This window comes from Pongo pygmaeus, chromosome 8, assembly GCF_028885625.2.
Source record: "Pongo pygmaeus isolate AG05252 chromosome 8, NHGRI_mPonPyg2-v2.0_pri, whole genome shotgun sequence".
NCBI lineage: Eukaryota > Metazoa > Chordata > Mammalia > Primates > Hominidae > Pongo > Pongo pygmaeus.
In genome coordinates this window covers 96,464,587-96,483,231 of record NC_072381.2, presented here as the reverse complement: position 1 = coordinate 96,483,231, position 18,645 = coordinate 96,464,587, and the positions used below count along the sequence as shown (strand labels likewise).

General features: G+C 40.8%; 1 protein-coding gene across 2 annotated transcripts; it reads right to left on the bottom strand.

The window, feature by feature from the left end:
• Window positions 1-15,926: 15,926 nt before the first annotated feature.
• Window positions 15,927-18,289, bottom strand: LOC129006182 (unconventional prefoldin RPB5 interactor 1). 2 transcript variants are annotated; one of them, XM_063669980.1, is made up of 2 exons: window positions 16,732-18,289; window positions 15,927-16,082 (listed from the first exon to the last, which is right to left on the bottom strand). In XM_063669980.1, the coding sequence occupies exons 1-2, from the start codon at window positions 18,175-18,177 to the stop codon at window positions 16,026-16,028; spliced, it is 1,503 nt and encodes a 500-aa protein (XP_063526050.1). In that variant the 5' UTR covers window positions 18,178-18,289; the 3' UTR covers window positions 15,927-16,025. The 2 variants fall into 2 exon arrangements, with proteins under 2 accessions (XP_063526050.1, XP_054291569.1); XM_054435594.2 differs by having other exon boundaries at window positions 15,933-18,289.
• Between the last annotated feature and the right edge of the window lie 356 nt (window positions 18,290-18,645).

The following is an 18,645-nucleotide window of genomic DNA, read 5'->3' as shown; positions in this document are numbered from 1 at the left end:
AGTTCTTTATAACAGTGTGAAAATGAACTAATACACACATAAATTCAGGTCAAAGTCCTCGCCTGTCCACAAATACCACAGGTCCTGGGCACTGGAAGTGCCCAGTTCTGTAGATCTGGGGACTGTTCCTGCTTCTGGCCATGGTGGTCAGGTTTGTTCCCAGCTTAGTCTTTGAGTTTAGTTTTTGCTATATGTTCTCAAACTCTCTTTCCCAGGGTCTACAAGTGGCATCCACCAATGGTCTCTAAAGCATCATACTCTGTGTCCAGGTCTACGACATCATAGGTGTTTAAAGGATACCTAGAATTTTTACCTCCTCCAGGAGACATCCAGGGAGGGTTGGCCTTGGTGGGAGGGGTCTTCTGAATCCACAGAACCTCCATAGGCCTTGTCTAGAGTGAGACCAGACCACCTGGTTGAGGAATAATCACACTCCAAGACTTGATGTGGAGTCTAGGACCCAGAACTTGACTCATTATGGCTCCCTTGGCTTTGTGATACTGTTATAGAACCAAACTGGGGTCCACTGGCCCGGCACAGTAAGGCCAGACATCCACACTGAGGTTTGAAGTGGCAAGAAAGGAAGGTATTTATTTGCAGGGCACCAAGAAAGGAGAATTGACAGCTAATGCTTATATCCTGACTTCCCCAATGGCTTGCAAGTAAGGGTTTTGAAAAAGCAGGGGTAAATTTCAGGAAAGCAGAATTTACAGGCAAGATCATAAATCAATACGTGGAGGCTACACATGGGTTTTGGCCTGAAAGGGTGGGATATCTTGAAGCAGGAGCTTACAGGTCATAGGCAGTTTCAAAGATTTTCTCATTTGCAATTGGTTAAGGAAGAGAAGCTTTGTTTAAAAATTTAAGGTCAGCAGAAAGAATGTTAGCTCTGGCTCATGGGTGTGACTTCCTCCAGGACACTCAGGAAGAAATTTAGAACAAAGAATGGTTGTCAGAATTCAGTCCTCAGTTCTACCTTATCTGAGGTCTACGTGCCAGTGTATCCATTTGTTGGAGGTCCAGGTTTCTGAAAAATAACTCGGGTACATATGTTAAGATGTTATCTTTAGTTTCTATAGGGAACCAAACATCTTGGGACTCTCAGTTCCTTGGCTATTGTTTCAGGCTACCATTACCTTCTTGTTTATCAAGCTGCTTATTCACTTTCAGGGCTAGCTAGGCATCTGGAATTTCCCTTGAAGGAGCTCAAGTTTTCCTTTATTTCCATGCTTGGGGTCCCACAGACCCCTAAAAGGGGTCCCTGCTCCATCCCAGTACCTGGATTTTCACTTCCTTGCTAAATCAGTCAGTTATAAAAAGCAGGTTCAGCTCTAGCCCACATCTGAGTAACTGAGACATTATCATCTCCACTTGGCAAAAACGGAAGCGTGAAATGTGAGTCAGTTGTTTTATTCCACTTCCTAGTGGAGAGAGACAGTTTCTCATCCCATGTGAATCGAGTCATTCAGGAAGAAACTCAATCCCAGAGAATTATTCAGATGGCGATTGCAGCCTGCTCCTAATTAGACACAGGCTGACTCAGGGGCCAGGGCCTGATGCGGCTGGCGAGCAGCTGTCTCACAGGCTCACTTCTTACTCAGTCTCCTGGCACCTGCGCCTCCCTCTATCAAATGAACACAATTATAATTGCTCCCTCTTTAAGTGCAGCACAACCTGATTTCCATGTTATTTATACTCTGCACCCCCAAAACACACACACCATCTAATGAGGAGGTGGGTTCCAGCTGCTGGAGGGCCCCCGAAGTGTGCAAGGCTGGAGGTGAACTCCCAGGCAGAGCTGAACTGCTCACCAGGAACGGGACAGGGTGGCGCTACAGGAAAACAAAGTTTCCAGGGTGAAAAAACAGGGGCGGGAGACACAAGACCACAAGGTCGGGAAACAGGTCCAGGGCAAAGAAGAAACCAGCTTGGAGACCAGATACTTCCAAAGGGAACTGAGGATGTCAGGCTGAGATTTTGCATAGGAGTCTCCTACAGGATTTGTATAGGAGATTTTGTGTAGGAGCTTCTTATAGGATTTGTATGGGAGATTTTGTAAGATTTTGTGTAGGAGTTTTCCATAGAATTTGTATAGGAGATTTTGTAAGATTTTGTGTGGGAGTTTCCCATAGGATTTGTATGGGAGATTTTATAAGATTTTGTGTAGGAAACTCCTACACAAAATCTTGGTCAACACCTATGCAGTTCATTAACGCTTTTGGTGCAGAACAGATTGTCTATTTATTTACTGGAAAGGAGAGAGATGCTGTGTCCTGCATCAAGGTTAGCAAGAGATGAAAAGAGAGGCTGAGTTACTTGTGTAGTTACAGTATTTTTCAAATGTCAGTTTGCCAGCCTAATCTGTGAGCTACATTAGGATAGGGATTGTGTCTCTTGTTAGCAGATCCCCAGTGCCTAGCACAATGTGAGCACATAATAGGTGTTCAAACATTTATTGTGTGAATACGTTGAATGCCTCCACTTAATGGCTCCATACAACTTCTGATCCCCAACTGAACTGAAGTCTAAAATAATGTTTTTTGTCCCTTTGCCCAGGGTTCACAGGGCACATTAGAAAGCTGGCTGACAACACAGCTGGAACCCCATATAGAGGAAATAACACTGGCCATCAAGATGCCCACTCTATCAAGGGAGACAAATCTGATTTCCATAAGTATTAAAGTCAAATGTTGCTAGGGGATATTGCATGCTGATTTATAGAGAAAAATAAAGCTTTGCTTAAAGAGTGCATACATTCTTTCTCTGTTTACCCTCTGGGAACATCCATTATAAAGAGAAATTGAACTCTAATTGTACTCAATTGTGACACTTAGGAAGAAATATAAAATATATGTAGTTGCAACAACCTTCAGTCTTTTCCTTAGGCTAAATGGAACATACTAAATTGAGAAGGAGGTGCTATAGGCTTCATGGTGTCACTAGAATAAAATGGTATAAATAGTATTTTGAATCAGAAGATGTGGCTTGAAGTCCCAACTCAACCATTTACCAGCGATGTGAGTTCCAAGGCTTATTTTAATAACTGATTCTGATTTTGCTTAAGTTCTTAATTTCAATAAAAAGTATAACCTTAACTGTATAAAACCAGTAATCAAATTGTGGGAAGATTTTTTAAAAAGAGCAAGAAAAATATTCCTAATTAATGACATTTTAATATTTCTTTATATTTGTAGTTTTTCTATCGTGTCTAGGTATGGGTCTTGTTTTGCTTAACTTTATTTGAGACCCAATGTACTTCATCATTCTGAGGACTTATGTTCTCTTTAATTCTAAAAATTGTTCTGATTTTATCTTTTTCAGGTACCCTCTATTCTTCCTACTTTGTCATTCTGGAACTCCTATTTGGTAATGTTGAACTTTATCTGAAATCTGTGCTTTTGGAAAGCAGGGATGGTTCAGAAATCTCCCCGTGCTTTTGTATTCTGGAAACAGCTAACTTCAAAGAGCACCCTGCCCTTGTATAGTCTGATATAAGACACATTTCTATCCTTCCTCATGACTCCGTTAGACTCTCGACAACTCTCTTGTTTACCTGCCTCTGAAAACCCAGGTTCCCTTCCTTTTCGCTGAGACATTCCTCGTTAATGAACATTCATCTATTGCTATAGACTGAATAAAATCATCTCCTTAATTTCTTGGTGCACTTTGTCTTTGATATGTTAGACACGCTAGATACATATAGCATTAACCTTCTCACCCATTTCTCCTTGTTGCTGCTTCTATTTCATGTTGAATCTCCACCTCTTTATCTCTGTGTTATATTGTGAGTACTTTGTTCTAATTTATCCACCAGCTTGATAATTCTCTATTCAGTGTTGAATCTGATATTTAAACAGGTTTTCATTTCTAAAAGTTATATTTGTTCTTTCTCCCTCTCTGCCTATTCTTTTCACGTCCCATTGTTCTTTCATGATGATATGATTGCAGGACTTTTCCTTAGTTCAGCTAAAGACAGGGTCCTTGTCCCATGGCCATGAAAGTTCAGACTTGCAGATAGTTTGAAGGGTGAGTGAGATAGGGTTTTATTTGGTGAAAAGGAAATAAAGGGGGAAACAGAGACCCTTCACAAGGCCAGACTTCCTCTCGTGTGCTTCTCGCCTCACAGCTTGAATCCTAGTTTCCACACACAGGAAGAGGAGGGGCTAGGCTCCTCCCACCTGAAAACGGGGTGAACTTCTGTGGCTCTGCCCCAGGGTGCAGGCCAGTTGGAGTTTTGCCAGGGACCCTCTCCCACCTGGCTGTCTCAATATCTTTAATTATTTTAAACATACTTCTATTTTAATCTGATAGATTGCTATTTTTTCTCCAGACCATGAAAATATTGCTTCTCCTGTTGGTTGCATCGCCAGTTCTCCCTCAAGATAAATTGTTTCCTCGTGTAGTCCATAATTTCTTATTGTAAAGTTACCTTAGTGTTTCATTTTTTTTGGAAGGTGAAGGTGGTGACTCCTCTGTGCTCTGAATTGTCAAAGTATCACTACAAAACTATTTTGAGTTTGCTTCTACTTCAGTCCTAGAGTCTCACAAATCCACATTTTTTTTTTTTTTTTTTTTTTTTGAGACACTCTGACACCTAGGCTGGAGTGCAGTAGCGCAATCTCGCTCACTGCAGCCTCCATCTCCCGGGCCTAAGTGATCTTCCCACCTCAGCCCCCTAAGTAGCTGGGACTACAGGGGTGCACTACCATACCTGGCTAATTTTTTGTATTTTTTTTTTGTGGAGACAGGGTTTCACCATTTTGCCCAGGCTGGTCTTGAACTCCTGGGCTCAAGTGATCATCTGCCTAGGCCTCCCAAAGTGCTGAGATTACAGACGTGAGCTACCGTGCCCGGCCCAATTTTTTTTTTTTAGTTAATTTATGTTTTATTTTATTTATTTATTTATTTATTTATTTTTGAGACAGAGTCTCACTGTGTTGTCCAGGCTAGAGTGCAGTGGTGCAATCTAGGCTCACTGCAATTTCCACCTCCTGGGTTCAAGCAATTCTTGTGCCTCAGCCTCCTGAGTAGCTGAGATTACAGGCATGTGCTGCCATGCCCAGCTAATTTTTGTATTTTTATTAGAGACAGGGTCTCACCATGTTGGCCAGGTGGTCTTGAACTCCTGACCTCAAATGATCCATGTGCCTTGGCCTTCCAAAGGGCTGGGATTACAGGCATGAGCCATTGCACCTGGCCTATTTTTATTTATTTTTTTTGAGACAGAGTCTCGCTCTGTCACCCAGGCTGGAGTGCAGTGGCGCAATCTCAGCTCACTGCAACCTCCTCCTCCTGGGTTCAAGTGATTCTCCTGCCTCAGCCTCCTGAGTAGCTGGGATTACAGGCATGCACCACCATACCCAGCTAATTTTTGTATTTTTAGTAGAGATGGGGTCTCACCATGTTGCACAGGTGATCTCAAACTCCTGGCCTTAAGTGATCCACCCCACTTGGCCTCCCAAAATGCTGGGATTACAGATGTGAGCCACCGCGCCATGCCTTAATTTCTTTTTTAGAGACAGGTTCCTCCTCTGTCGCTGAGGCTGGAGTGCAATGGTGCCATCATAGCTCACTGGAGCCTTGATCTCTTGTGCTCAAGTGATCCTCCTGCCTTAGCCTCTCTAGTAGCTGGGACTATAGGCATGAACTACTGTGCCTGGCTAATCCTAGACAAACTTTAATGTTAATTTATCACTTTGGTTTCCTGCAAGAGAAAGGTAATGAAAATTTGGACCCTATAACCTTATATGGCATGGGCTTTGATTTCCTATGAGTTATATATTTTCCACCCAGGTTCCTGGTTAACTTCAAGATCTATTGACACTTTCCCAGGCTGGTAGATGGGGGTTTTCCTAGTCCCATTTTCATAGATAGGATAGCTTTCCAAAATTCCCAGGTTTTTTTTTTTTTTTTTTGCCAGAGACATAGTTCCAGTTCCCTCTTCATGTGAGCTGCTTACACACATAGGCTTTTAAAATTATCCCTCAATAAAAACAAACAAACAAAACTGATCTGTTATAGATACGTAAGTCTTAATTCAACAAGAATCTCCCGTGGATCTCTATACAATTTCCACACCTTTCCTGTTACCATAATATTGAATTGGATCATACAGATAGAGTGTCTGTTTTCTTCCCAACATTGACCTCCATTATAAAACTCTCTTCCATTAAGAAAGTTTTGGGAGATGCTGACTCAGTTGTAGTCAGCAATGGCAAGAGCAGTCAAATTCAGATTTTCAAATGCTAAGCAGTGGAGGAAGAACACCCATATGGGAAGGAAATTTGGGACCTTATAATTAGAGTCCCAAGAGAGTCTCCTTCCCTTTGCAAGTTACTGTTGCTATCACCATGCTGACTTAGAGGGTGGCTACTATTCCCTATGTGTCTCTGTGAGCCCCATGTGGATCCAGTTTCTTCACTTAAAATAGGGAAGAACGAAGAAGTCAGGGACATAAAACAGAGCTAGAAATGAGGCTATTACAAGGAAATGTACTAAGAAGTTTTTACATACTTGCTATTGATAGGGCATAAGTTTGTCTATAAGCTTTCCAAGTGCCAGTTTTAAGTAGAAAACACAATTGGTTAACACATTTCATCTGCATTAGTCCCTTCTTGCACTTCCATAAAGAAGTACCTGGCCAGGAGTGGTGGCTCACACCTGTAATCCCAGCACTTTGGGAGGTCGAGGCAGGTGGTTTGCTTGAGTTCAGGAGTTTGAGACCAGTGGGGACAAGATGGTGAAACCCTGTCTCTACAAAAAATACAATAATTAACGTGTCATGGTGGTGGCACATACTTGGGAGGCTGAAGTGGGAGGATCATCTGAGCCCAGGAAGCGGAGGTTGCGGTGAGCTGAGATTATGCTGCTGTACGCCAGTCTGGGTTAGAGAGTGAGATCCTGTCTTGGAAAAAAAAAAAAAAAAAAAGACAGAAAGAAAGAAAGAAAGAAAGAAAGACCTGAGACTGGGTAATTTATAAAGAAAGGAAGTTTAATTTGCTTGTGGTTCTGCAGGCTCTGTAGAAAGCATGGAAGCTTCTGCTTCTGGGGAGGTCTCAGAAGCTTATAATCATGGCAGAAGGTGAAGGGAAAGCAGCTATGTCTTACATGGTGGAGAAGGAGGAAAAGAGAGAGTGGGGAGGTGCTACACATTTTTAAACAGCTAGATCTCATGACAACTCACTCACTGTCACAAGAACAGCACCCAGGGGGTGATGTTAAACCATTCAGGAAGGACCCACCTCCATAATTCAGTCACCTCCCACCAGGTGACTAACATTGAGGATTACAATTGGACATGAGATTTGGGTGGGGACACAGAAACAAGCCATGTCAGTGAATAAGAGATAAAAACAAATTAGTTCCTCAACTGAAGTTTTGGGTGCTAGTAAGTAAGGTGAACTAATATGAGGGGAAGAAATGAAAATAATGAAATGAACAGATATGAAAGAAATACTTTGCTATATCACTTGGAGTGAAGAGTATTAGAACTCAGAGTTCTTGCTTGAGGAAGAATAAATACACACTAACCTGTCTTGTAAGTGGGGCAGGCCTTCACAGATACCTTGTTTGCTGGGTAGAATATGCAGGTTTGGGGCCAGAGCTTAAGGGAGACTATGAACTACCCTGGTGGTCTTTCCCCATATTTCACTCTGCCTTCCTTCTAAATGAAAGTAGAGTCTGACGTGGCATCATGTTTTCCCAGCCTGGGTAGAGAATCCACATATTTCCATCCAGGCCTGTTTGACGGTAAATTTCTCCTGGCACAGGCCCTTCCTTGCGTCTCCCAGATAATCTGTTTATTATGTCCATATTTAGTTTTCTAGTTTTTATTCTCCACTAATATTTGTTTCTGGATCTCAGCCCTTTCAGGTTCCTATTACCCCTTTTTGTCACCCTACACATGTGGCCGACTGACCAACAACTAACAACTCTTTTCCTGAGTGGTACAACTTCATAATAGTTCTGTAAATCAAGACGGTAGAATTGCCAAGGAGTGGATAATGTGCCCCTAGGAATTCTAGCCGGAGTCAGGTTTTCTCTAGCCACTGTCTGTGTACTGGGCACTCGTTTCACTTAGCTTTCAATTTTTTGTTTTATTTTTTAGGTTGGGGGTTCTTTGGGAGAGCACTGCCCTGATTGGTTTTAATTTTGGGTGGTGGAAAGAACTCTCAGACCTGAGAATCATGAGATTTGGGTTAGAGGGAGTTATATAACACTGAGCAAGTAATTCACTTTCCCACCTCATTCTTTATGTTCATATCTGGAAACAAAAGAGTTGAAACAGAATAGTAGATTTAGATGTTCTAAGATGCTATCTTCCAAAGAAATTTTAAAAGGCAACCCAAAACATAAAAAGACAGTTGCTGTATTGAAAGTGGAGGTTTGGGTTGTGGTAGTGGTGAGTGCTAGCCCCTTTCCTTTACTCCCCATGGAAGTCGCAGAGCACCCTTGTTGAACTGCTCCACTTTAAAGAACAAAGTTGTGAAAAGAGAGATCTAGATCAAGGGCAAGAAATTTTTTTTTCTGTAAAAGGCCATATAGTAAATATCTTTGATTTTGGGTAACATTTTGGGGCATAATGGGTATTTTTTTTAATTGTAGTGATGGTTTCACAACACACATATTTTAAAAATTATCAAATTTTACATTGTTTAAAAAATGATGGGTTCCTGCTATGTTGTCCAGGCTGGAGTGCAGTGGCTATTCACTGGCATGATCGCAGCCCACTACAGCCTCAAACTCCTGGGCTCAAGCAGTCCTCCTGCCTCAGCCTCCTGAATAGCTGGGACTACAGGCATGTGCCACCTTTGCTTGGCCAAATTTTACATTTTAAACGTGTTGTTTGTTGTGTGTCAGTTATACCCATTAAAAATGTCATAGTATTTGCAGAAATACTAGACTTCTGTAGATGTAAAAAAGGGAATCATTGGGATTGATTCCTTCTATCAAGTCTCTATACTCTCAGTTATAGAATTTAATTTAGGCTGTAGTGACTTTCAGCAGGACACAGACCCTTGGAATGGAGTATGTAGTGAATCTCAATTGTTTTTGTTTGTTCAGCTTTCCTTCTTTCTTCTATTAACAGCATCCCTACTCCTTTCAAGAATCTTTCTCTTTATGGTTACCCATCTATGTGATTACAGTGAGACTGCCAGTCACATTGCCTTAGCAAAAGAGGTAATGGTGCCCTGTCCCCTTTCAATGGTTAGTGGTCCAGTGGGTTGGCACAAGACTCAGGCAACGAAAACCCATTCCTGTCGAGAGGCTGAGATGGGCGGATCACTTGAGGTCAGGAGTTCAAGACCAGCCTGACCAACATGGCAAAACCCCATCTCTACTAAAAATACAAAAATTAGCTGGGCATGGTGATGCACACCTGTAATCCCAGCTACTCAGGCGGCTGAGGCAGTGAGCCGGGAGGCAGAGGTTGCAATGAGCCGAGATCATGCCACTGACTCCAGCCTGCACAACAGAGGGAGACTCTGTCTCAAACAAAACAAAACAAAACAAAACAAAACATGAACAAAACAAAATCTCATCCTGGAAGACATATAAAAATATATATATGAATATAATTCTGGACATGGATAAAGATATACAGAGATCTAGAGGTTTACTGAAGACAAATGAAAGAAGACTTTTCTTGCCTTTGGGGTGAATATCTGGGTTTTAAAACCCAAGATATTGATTGTGGGTACCTATATGGAAGAAACCTGAGGGCATTAAGAAAGAACTTACACATTCACTCATCTTATTGCGTATGCATTTTATTGCATCCTTACTATGTGTCAGTTACTGGTCAAGATGTTGGGAGCAGTGGCAAACAGGCAGAAAGAGAGGCATACTTGATGATGATTGAAAAGGAAGTCCAGGTGACATTGACTGGAATCTTATATCTAGTCTCACCTGAGAACACATCCATTCTGCCTTTCACAGTTAAGTAAGGCTATGTGATTTTTCTCTTTGCTAAAGTTAGCTTGAATGTTGTTTCTGTCCCTTGCATGTGAAAGAATATTACCAACATAGAGTTTGAACAAGTGTCTTGGCAAGAATATAAAATAGGCCTGTGTAATTTGAAATGATATATTCAATAAATGTGCATTATTTATAATGCAAAACACAAAAAGCTAAAAATTTTTGGCTAGTGGCGATACACATAATACAGAGTGAGAGGGTAATGTAAACTATTGTGTTTTTTTCCTGAAATAATAGTAATAGGCATCATTTTTAAGGCACCTAGTATGCCAACTACTTCTCAAACATATCTTTTTCAATCTTCAAAACTGTACTTCAAGGAAGATAATAATAGTTGGTCAAGATCTTGAGAAGATCAAATAAATAGCACCCTGTTTCTTTACCTAACTTCTAAGTAACCTGAGAAATAAGACAGTGGAGAAGAGAGAAGCAAAATATCACCTTTATTACTGAAAAAGACTAAGTTAGATGACTTAGATTAGCACAAGAGCCAAATGCTCCTGCACTGAACTTACCTAGTCACTTGAATGCTGTACCAATATGGACTTCTCATTGTGGAAGCTGTCAAGGGAAGACTGAAAACACAGAAAAATAGTTCACTCCCAAATGGATAATCTGAGCCAAGAACATTTATTTTTACCAAATGTACCAATCAGATAAATCATTTCACCTCCCCTGTGATAGACAAATTATAGGATGGAGAAAGGCTATAAGCACATCCCTATTTGAACCTCTCCTACTAGAAAGGAAACTTCAAAAGTGGGGAACTCTTTCCTCAACATAGTTTGATTTTACACATAATGAAAATGAAGCTCAGAAATGTTAAATGATTTGGCCAAGATCAGACATTTAATAAATGGCAGAACCAGGAATCAAGGTCTAGTTGACAACCAAGTTCTTCTCTTTCCATCACACTCTGCCTCTTGTCAACTTCTAAATGCTTGTGTGTAGCCCAGCACTGCCACTGTTAGGAATTTAGCCATCTATCCTCATTAGTGCACAAAGATACATCTAGAAAGATAACTGCTATAGCATATTTTTAGTGGAAAAAATCAAAGAAACCCAAATTTCCTTCAACAGGGCATCATGAAATAAATTTATGACACATATGAAGAATAGAATGCTTTGTGGCATTTTTTTAAAATGAGGACCAATTATCTGCATATCAAATGGGAACAAAATAAGATAAAGTAAAAAAGCATGTGACAGGACACGGTGTAGACTGTGTTCCTGTTTGGGCATATTTCAAAAGTATCTATTCATATATACTTAGAACATTTCTATAAAAATATTTTTTAAAACTTATGGTTACCACTAGGTGTTCGAAGGAGTAGTGATCAGGGCATATTGAGTTTCTACACTTCAAACATTTCTCTAGTGTTTTTCCCCTCTTTTTCTTTTTTTGAGATATAATTAACATAGCATAAAACTCATGCCCTTACAGTACACAGTGCTATTGGTCTTAGCATGTTTAGAATGGTTGTGAAACTGTTACCACTCCACTAATTCCAGAACATCTTCATCATCAAAAAGAAACCCTCATACCTATTATCTATCACTCCCTGTTCCTTCATTTCCCCAATCCTGGCAACTACTGATCTACTTTTTAATATCTAAGGATTGCCTATTCTGGACATTTCATATAAATTGAATCATAATATCTGGCTTCTTTCACTTAGTATAATGTTTTCAAGATTCACTCATGTAGTATTATTAGTACTTTATTCTTTTTATGGTTCAATGTATGTGTATAGCACATTTTATTTATTCATTTATCGTAGATGGATATTTAGGTTGTCTGTACTCCTTGTCTATTATAAAAATGCTGCTGTGAACATGCATTTACAAGTTTTTGTGTGGACAGGCATTTTTAATTCTCTTGGGTATATACAGAAATGGAATTACTGGGTCATATAATAACTCTAGGTTGAACTTTTATTTTATTTATTTTTTCTTCTGATAAAAGGGATACATGTGCAGAATGTGCAAGTTTGTAATATAGGTGTACGTGTGCCATAGCGGTTTGGCGCACTTGTTGACCGTTCCTCTAAGTTCCCTCCCGTCATCCCACCAGCAGGCTGTGTTGTATGTTTGTATGTTGTTATCCTGTCTGTCTCCATGTGTCCTCATTGTTCAACTTCCACTTATGAGTGAGAACATGTGGTGTTTGGTTTTCTGTTCCTGTGTTGTTTTGCTGTGGATGATGGCTTCCAGCTTCATCCATGTCCCTATAAAAAACATGATCTCATTCCTTTTTATGGCTGCATAGTATTCCATGGTGTATATGTACCACATTTTCTTTAACCAGTCTATCATTGATGGGCATTTGGGTTGGCTCCATGTCTTTGCTATTGTAAATAGTGCTGCAGTAAACATATGTGTACATGTGTCTTTATAGCAGAATGATTTATATTCCTTTGGGTATATACCCAGTAATGGGATTTCTGGTTCTGGATCCTTGAGGAATCGCCATACTGTCTTCCACAATGGTTGAACTAATTTACATTCCCACCAAGAGTGTAAAAGCATTCCTATTTCCCCACAGCCTTGCCAGCATCACTGCAACCTCTGCTTCCCAGGTTCAAGCGATTCTCCCGCCTCAGCCTCCTGAGTAGTTGGGACTACAGGTGCACGCCACCATGCCTGGGTAATTTTTGTATTTTCAGTAGAGATGGGGTTTCACCATGTTCGCCAGGCTGGTCTTGAACTCCTGACCTCAGGTGATCCACCCTCCTCGGCCTCCCAAAATGCTGGGATTACATGCATTAGCTACCGCACCTGGCCTGTCCCTGTCTTTTAATAGTTTGATTATGATGTATCCACGTATTTACATCTCTTTGACTTTATCCAATTTCATTGTGTTTAGCTTCTTGGATACATAGGTTAATATTTTAAATTAAATTTGGGAGGTTTTGGCCATTTTTCCTTCAAATATTTTTTCTGCCTCTTTCTTCTCACCTCTCCTTCTGAGACTTTCATTATACATATGTTGATATGGTTGAGGATGTCCCATAGGTTTCTGAGGCTGTCTGTCTCTCTGTCTTTTTACGTCTTTTCTTTCTGTTCCTCAGACTGGGTCATCTCAATAGTCTTCTTTTCAAGTTTGCTGGCTTATTCTTCTACAAGCTCAAATCTGTAATTAAGCCTCACTTCTGACCTTTTCATTTTAATTATTGAACTTTTAAACTCCAAAATTTCTACATATTTCTTTTTAATAGTCTCTATCCCTTCATTGATAGTCTCTATTTAGTGAGACATCATTCTCATACTTTCATTCTTTGAAAGTATTTTAAACAGCTGATTTATATTCTTTGCTTACTGATTCCAATATCTGGGCTGGTTCAGCAATAGCTTACATTGAATGCTTTTTGCTTCTGTGTATGAGCCAAACTTAATTGTTTCTTTGTATGTCTGGTGACTTTTTGTTAAGAACTGGACATTTAAAAAGTATAATGCTGTAACATTTGAAATAATATTGTCCCTTCTGTAAGGTTTGAAATTGTTGTTTCTGCATGCTTGTTTAGTAACTTTCTTGAACTAATTTTGTCTTGTTTAGTAACTTTCTTGAACTAATTTTGTAAAGTTTGTATTCTTTTAAGTTTTGGCCAATAAAGTCTTTCTTTGGCTAGCTTAGTGGTTAGCTAATGATTGAACAAAAATTATCTTGAATGCCTGGAACCAGTAAGTCTCCCAACCTTTGCTCACTGGGTCTGTGTGTGATTTGGAGAACACTGTTAAAAAGTAAGGCAGGCAGTTTTTAAACTCTGTCTTAGCCTTCACTTCCTGTTCTTCCTGTTTATAGAGAGCCTCAAGATTAGTTAGTGGTGAGAGCTTAGAGTGAGGCCTTTTCAGTTCTTTCTTGGGCATACACACAGCCCTGGGCATATGTACAACTTTACATATGAACATAGTTTTCTGAATGCCCAGGAATATCTCAGAGCCTTTTAATCACTGCCTGTCCCCCATGGAAATCTCATTCCCTATTTTTCCCTTTTAAGTTTTTCATTAGTTTCTAATTAGCCACAACTGTTTTTGCTACCCTAGACAACTGTGATGTTAAGCAATTGTCACTGATTGTTTTCAGCAAATACTCCTAGGGAAAAGGCTGTTTGAAATGAAAGAGTTCTGAGTCATGTCAAATAAAGATAAGCCCCACAATTCACCATTTTTAGGTAGCTGCCATATGAGTCAAATGACGACAATTCTCCAAGAAAGGTGTTTTGGGGGAACTTAAAATCCATTCTGCCATCTCCAATGGTTGTTAGGCTGCTGGTTTTTAACTGAGTTTAGAGGGCCCTTTTTAAGACTGCTGTGGTGCTAAGCAGAAGGGGGAGGGAATAGGGCAAATCAAAACACCACAAATCTTGCTGTTCTTACTAAGATTCAGCCATTTATTTTAATGAACACTTCTTGGATTATTGTAAGTATTTGGTTAATTTCTAGAGTTTTGGAATTAGTAATTTTGACAACTTTTGCCAGTGTTCTTGTTGTTTTTATAGAAGAGCAAATTTTGGAGGTCTTTACTCCATCATTCCTGCCAATGTTGTCCTCTGTAGTGTTTAATTGTTTTAAATCCATGATCGTGTATAGATTTTAAAATAAAACAAATAATACATAAAATAAATGAGAAAAAAACATAAAGCAAGTTCCAAAATTTGGTTAAGTTTTGGTACTTTGAGAACACAATTGCTCTTTCTGTATAACTTGGGGGTAGGAAGCAAACTCTAATCCCTGGAGAGGTATGTGTAGACCCAAGTATACCACATGTAGGAGTTTCAGGCAAAATACCCAGTTAAAATGGAATTTCAGATAAAAGCAAATAATATTCTAGTGTATGTATGTCCCCAATATTTGATGGAATATGCTTATACTAAAATTTTGTTATTTATCTGTAATTCAAATTAATTGGGGCATTCTAGGTTTATGTTGTTGTTGTTGTTTGTTTGTCTTTGCTAAATCTTGCCACCCTACCCACAAACAATACAAGTTCTGGCACTGCAAGAAACAGGAAGGCCTTCCCCTCCCATGTGTGGGCCTCTGGGAAGGCTTGCAGAGCACTTCTCAGCCGTCAGTGGAAGCCATGATGGAGGTAAAGAAGCTACTGATTGTACATTGGCCTGAGGGCAGATGAGTTTCCCCACTGTGGGTGAGGAGAGGAACAATGCAAGCCAGCTGTGTTGTGAAGCTCTGATTCTTCAGCCTTCATGCTCCCAGCATCCATTCACACCCCAAACAGAACTCCAGCCTGGGCATCTTTCCTGGGAAAGCCCCTTGCTAGGAAAACCACATTCTCCAAGATTCCAGAGGTCCGCCTCCTCTTTGCCTTTGTTTCTCAAACTTCTGCTGTTTTCAGGTGTGCCCTTGGATTCTACATATTTTTTTTGCCCTTTTTTTAACTTTTATTTTTAATTGGCACTTAATTGTAAATATTTATGGGGTACAGTGATATTTTGATACATATCTACATGTGTAATGATCAAAACAAGGTAATTAGGATATCTATCACTTCAAACATTTATTATTTCTTTGTGTTGAGAATATTGAAAATCCTCTTCCAGCTATATAAAAATATACAATAAATTAATGTTAACTGTATTCATTCCACACTGCTGTAGAACACTAGAACTTATTCCTGCTATCTAGCTGTAATTTTTTTTTTTTTTTTGAGATGGAGTCTTGCTCTGTCACCCAGGCTGGAGTGCAGTGGCACGATCTTGGCTTACTGCAACCTCTGCCTCCTGGGTTCAAGCGATTCTCCTGTGTCAGCCTCCTAAGTAGCTGAGATTACAGGTGCCTGCCACCACACCTGGCTAATTTTTGTATTTTTAGTAGAGATGGGGTTTTACCATGTTGGCCAGACTGGTCTTGAACTCCTGACCTCAGGTGATCCATCCACCACAGTCTTCCAATCTAGCTGTAATTTTTTTTTTTTTTTGAGACCAAGTTTCATAAAGTTTTTACTTGGAAAAAAAAGTTTTACAAAATATCTTTCCAAAGAAATTTTCCCATAGAGTACAATTAATTCATGTAGCTTTCTTCCTTAAAGATTACAGTATGACATTCAGAGGGGCGAGGTTTCTTGAATAGCCAACTAGCCGCAAAACCTACAAGAGAAGTAGATTTTTTTAAAGTGCCTTTAAAATGTGAAAGCAAGTAATATAATTGTTGAATCTATTTGAAATTTTAAAATTTTCTTTAAAATGGTCCATATGGTATGCACAATATCACAGCTGGCACAAAACTGCCTGTATTTAGTTTGAAACACAAAAACAATGCATATGAACAGTATTCTTTGAAAAGTAATTCAAAATGCTGCCACTGCATCATAAAGGCAAATTTAGACAAGAGTGTTGACAGTATTCAGAGAATTAACAAAACAAGCTGAATATTAAAGTATTCAGACAGTTACTTTGATTTTTTCAAATACCACTGATAAGGGTAAAAGAACTTGTTGCCAAAGTAACTCAGGATACCTTATTTCAAACTATATGTAACCTATTTTGCTATAGATATTCTAAACAAATGAACAACTAGGTGTTAGGATGTAAATTCCCGTTTCCTAGACGGGGCCTAGTTTTTCTGTTGCAATCTGGCAGCTTTAAACTTTGAAACCCTCTTTCCAGTTTCTTCTGATGCTTCCGACAGAACTTCCTTTCGTTCTGGAATAGTGGGTAGTGCAGGATGAGCAATGGCTGGGTGTGGTGTTAAGGAAGGTGATACAAATTCTTTTTCTATAACAGTTCCAGAAAAAGCCTCAGGTGTTACTGATAAGGGCAAAAGTTTCTTTTGTTGATTTTCTTGTGGTTCCTCTTCCAAAATGCTCTCACTGGTGTCACTGCAAGTGGCTTCTTCGCAGCTGATACTCCTCAAAACTCCCCGCCTATCATCAAATTCAGCAGCACTGCTTTCACTGGTGTCACTACACACACTATTCTCTCTACTTCGAGACTTCAGGATGGATTTGCGAGGGACATATTCTCCATTCACAACATCAACAAAGGCTCTGTAAATGTCTGCAGGCGTCCTGATGGTCGGCAGCTCCTGGGCAGAGTGGCCACTGCCAGTGCTGTTCTTTCGTTTACGTTTGGCTTCTTCTTTCTTTTCACTGAATTTTAAAGTGGTATTCTTTCCAGTATTTATTCGGACCCTCTTAGGCTCAACAGTATGTGAAAAATATATTGTTGGTATAGAATTATCTCCAACCCCTAAAGCCTCATGGTCGTTATCACCATCATCGTTGTCAATGTTGTTGTCGTCATCATCATCATCATCATCATCATCATCATCATCATCATCACTGTGGTAAGAACTGGAACCATTCACTGAACAGTTCAACTGACTATTCACTTGACCACTGAATGGTTCTGAACTTGCAACATCCTTATAACAAGGAGTATGAGAGTCTGTTACTTGATGCATCGCATTCACATTTGTGTTATGATCTTCCTTTTCCTCTTCAGAAGATGTCGTATCTTCTCCATTTGCAATCACAGTATCAGGCTTACTATCAAGTTCACCCAGCAATTCTTCTTGTCTTTCTAGTTCTTCAAGTCGAGCCCACAGTTCTTTATCAGCTAGCAAATCCTTGGATTTCACATCATTTGCAATATCTGCTTCAAAAATATCTGAAGTTTTTGGTTTGGAATGCGGTTTATGAGCAATTCGGTGTTTTGCTTTAAATTCGAAGTCACATTTAATTTCTTCTCTTATGTCAACAATATCACCTGCAGCATCACTCATTTTCTGCAAATCTTCTGTGAATTCAACTCTGGATTCAAAAGTTTTCATCACTTTTTTTAAGTCATCTATTGTTTTTCTTACATGTTCTTTTCGGTGCTCAACTAAACCTACAGCCTGCTTTGCTGAGCACTTTGCAAACCAGTTGTCCCCCAGTAAAACAGTGACTTCATTAGTATGGACAAGTTTTCCTGGCATGAAGGCAAAAGGGCCAAATGGTACCATTATATTATCAGACAATTTATCAGGCAAGGTGCTGAGTCTTTCTCGAAGGGCATTATAGTCATTATCTACCTTCTTCCAATGCTGGATTCTCTCTTGGCAGTTAGTGACCACCTTTTCCTGCTCCTCGCGCAGCCGCGCCACATCCGGGGCGCGCAGCGGAACCGTGGCCAGGGCCAGGGCCAGGGCCGGGGCCGGGGCCGAGGGGTCGGGGGGCGTCTCCACGGTAGGCGGCTCCATGACAGGCCCGGGGGCCTCAGCGGGGCGAGTGAGTCCTGAACCAGCGCCTGCGCAAGCAGCGCGGCCGGCGGCTGCCCAGCGCCCGCGCGCCCGCCCTCAGGCACCGCGCGCCCCGCGCCCGCCCTCAGGCACCGCGCGCCCCGCGCCCAGGAGGCCGCGCCCGCCGCCGCCGCCGCCTCCGCCGCTGCTCGCGTCCGCGCCGCCCGCTGCCGCATCTCACGCGCATGCCGCCGCCGCCGCCCCGCAGCGGGCTCCGAGTAGCAGGCCGCCTGCCAGGTACCGAGACGGCTCTCCGGTGCAGGCCCAGCCAGGCGTCCCGTGGCGGCCGCGCCTCCCCACCTAGCTGTAATTTTTTAACCAACTTATTACTATCCTTCCCTCCCTTCCTCTTCCCAGCCTCTAACCATAACTCCATTCTCTACTTCTATGATTTCAACTGTTTTAGCTCCCACATATGACATGGACTCT

What these genes read in the sequence shown, in the direction of transcription:
- LOC129006182 (XM_054435594.2), bottom strand. Translation starts at nt 18,177, where the DNA reads ATGGAGCCGCCTACCGTGGAGACGCCCCCCGACCCCTCGGCCCCGGCC.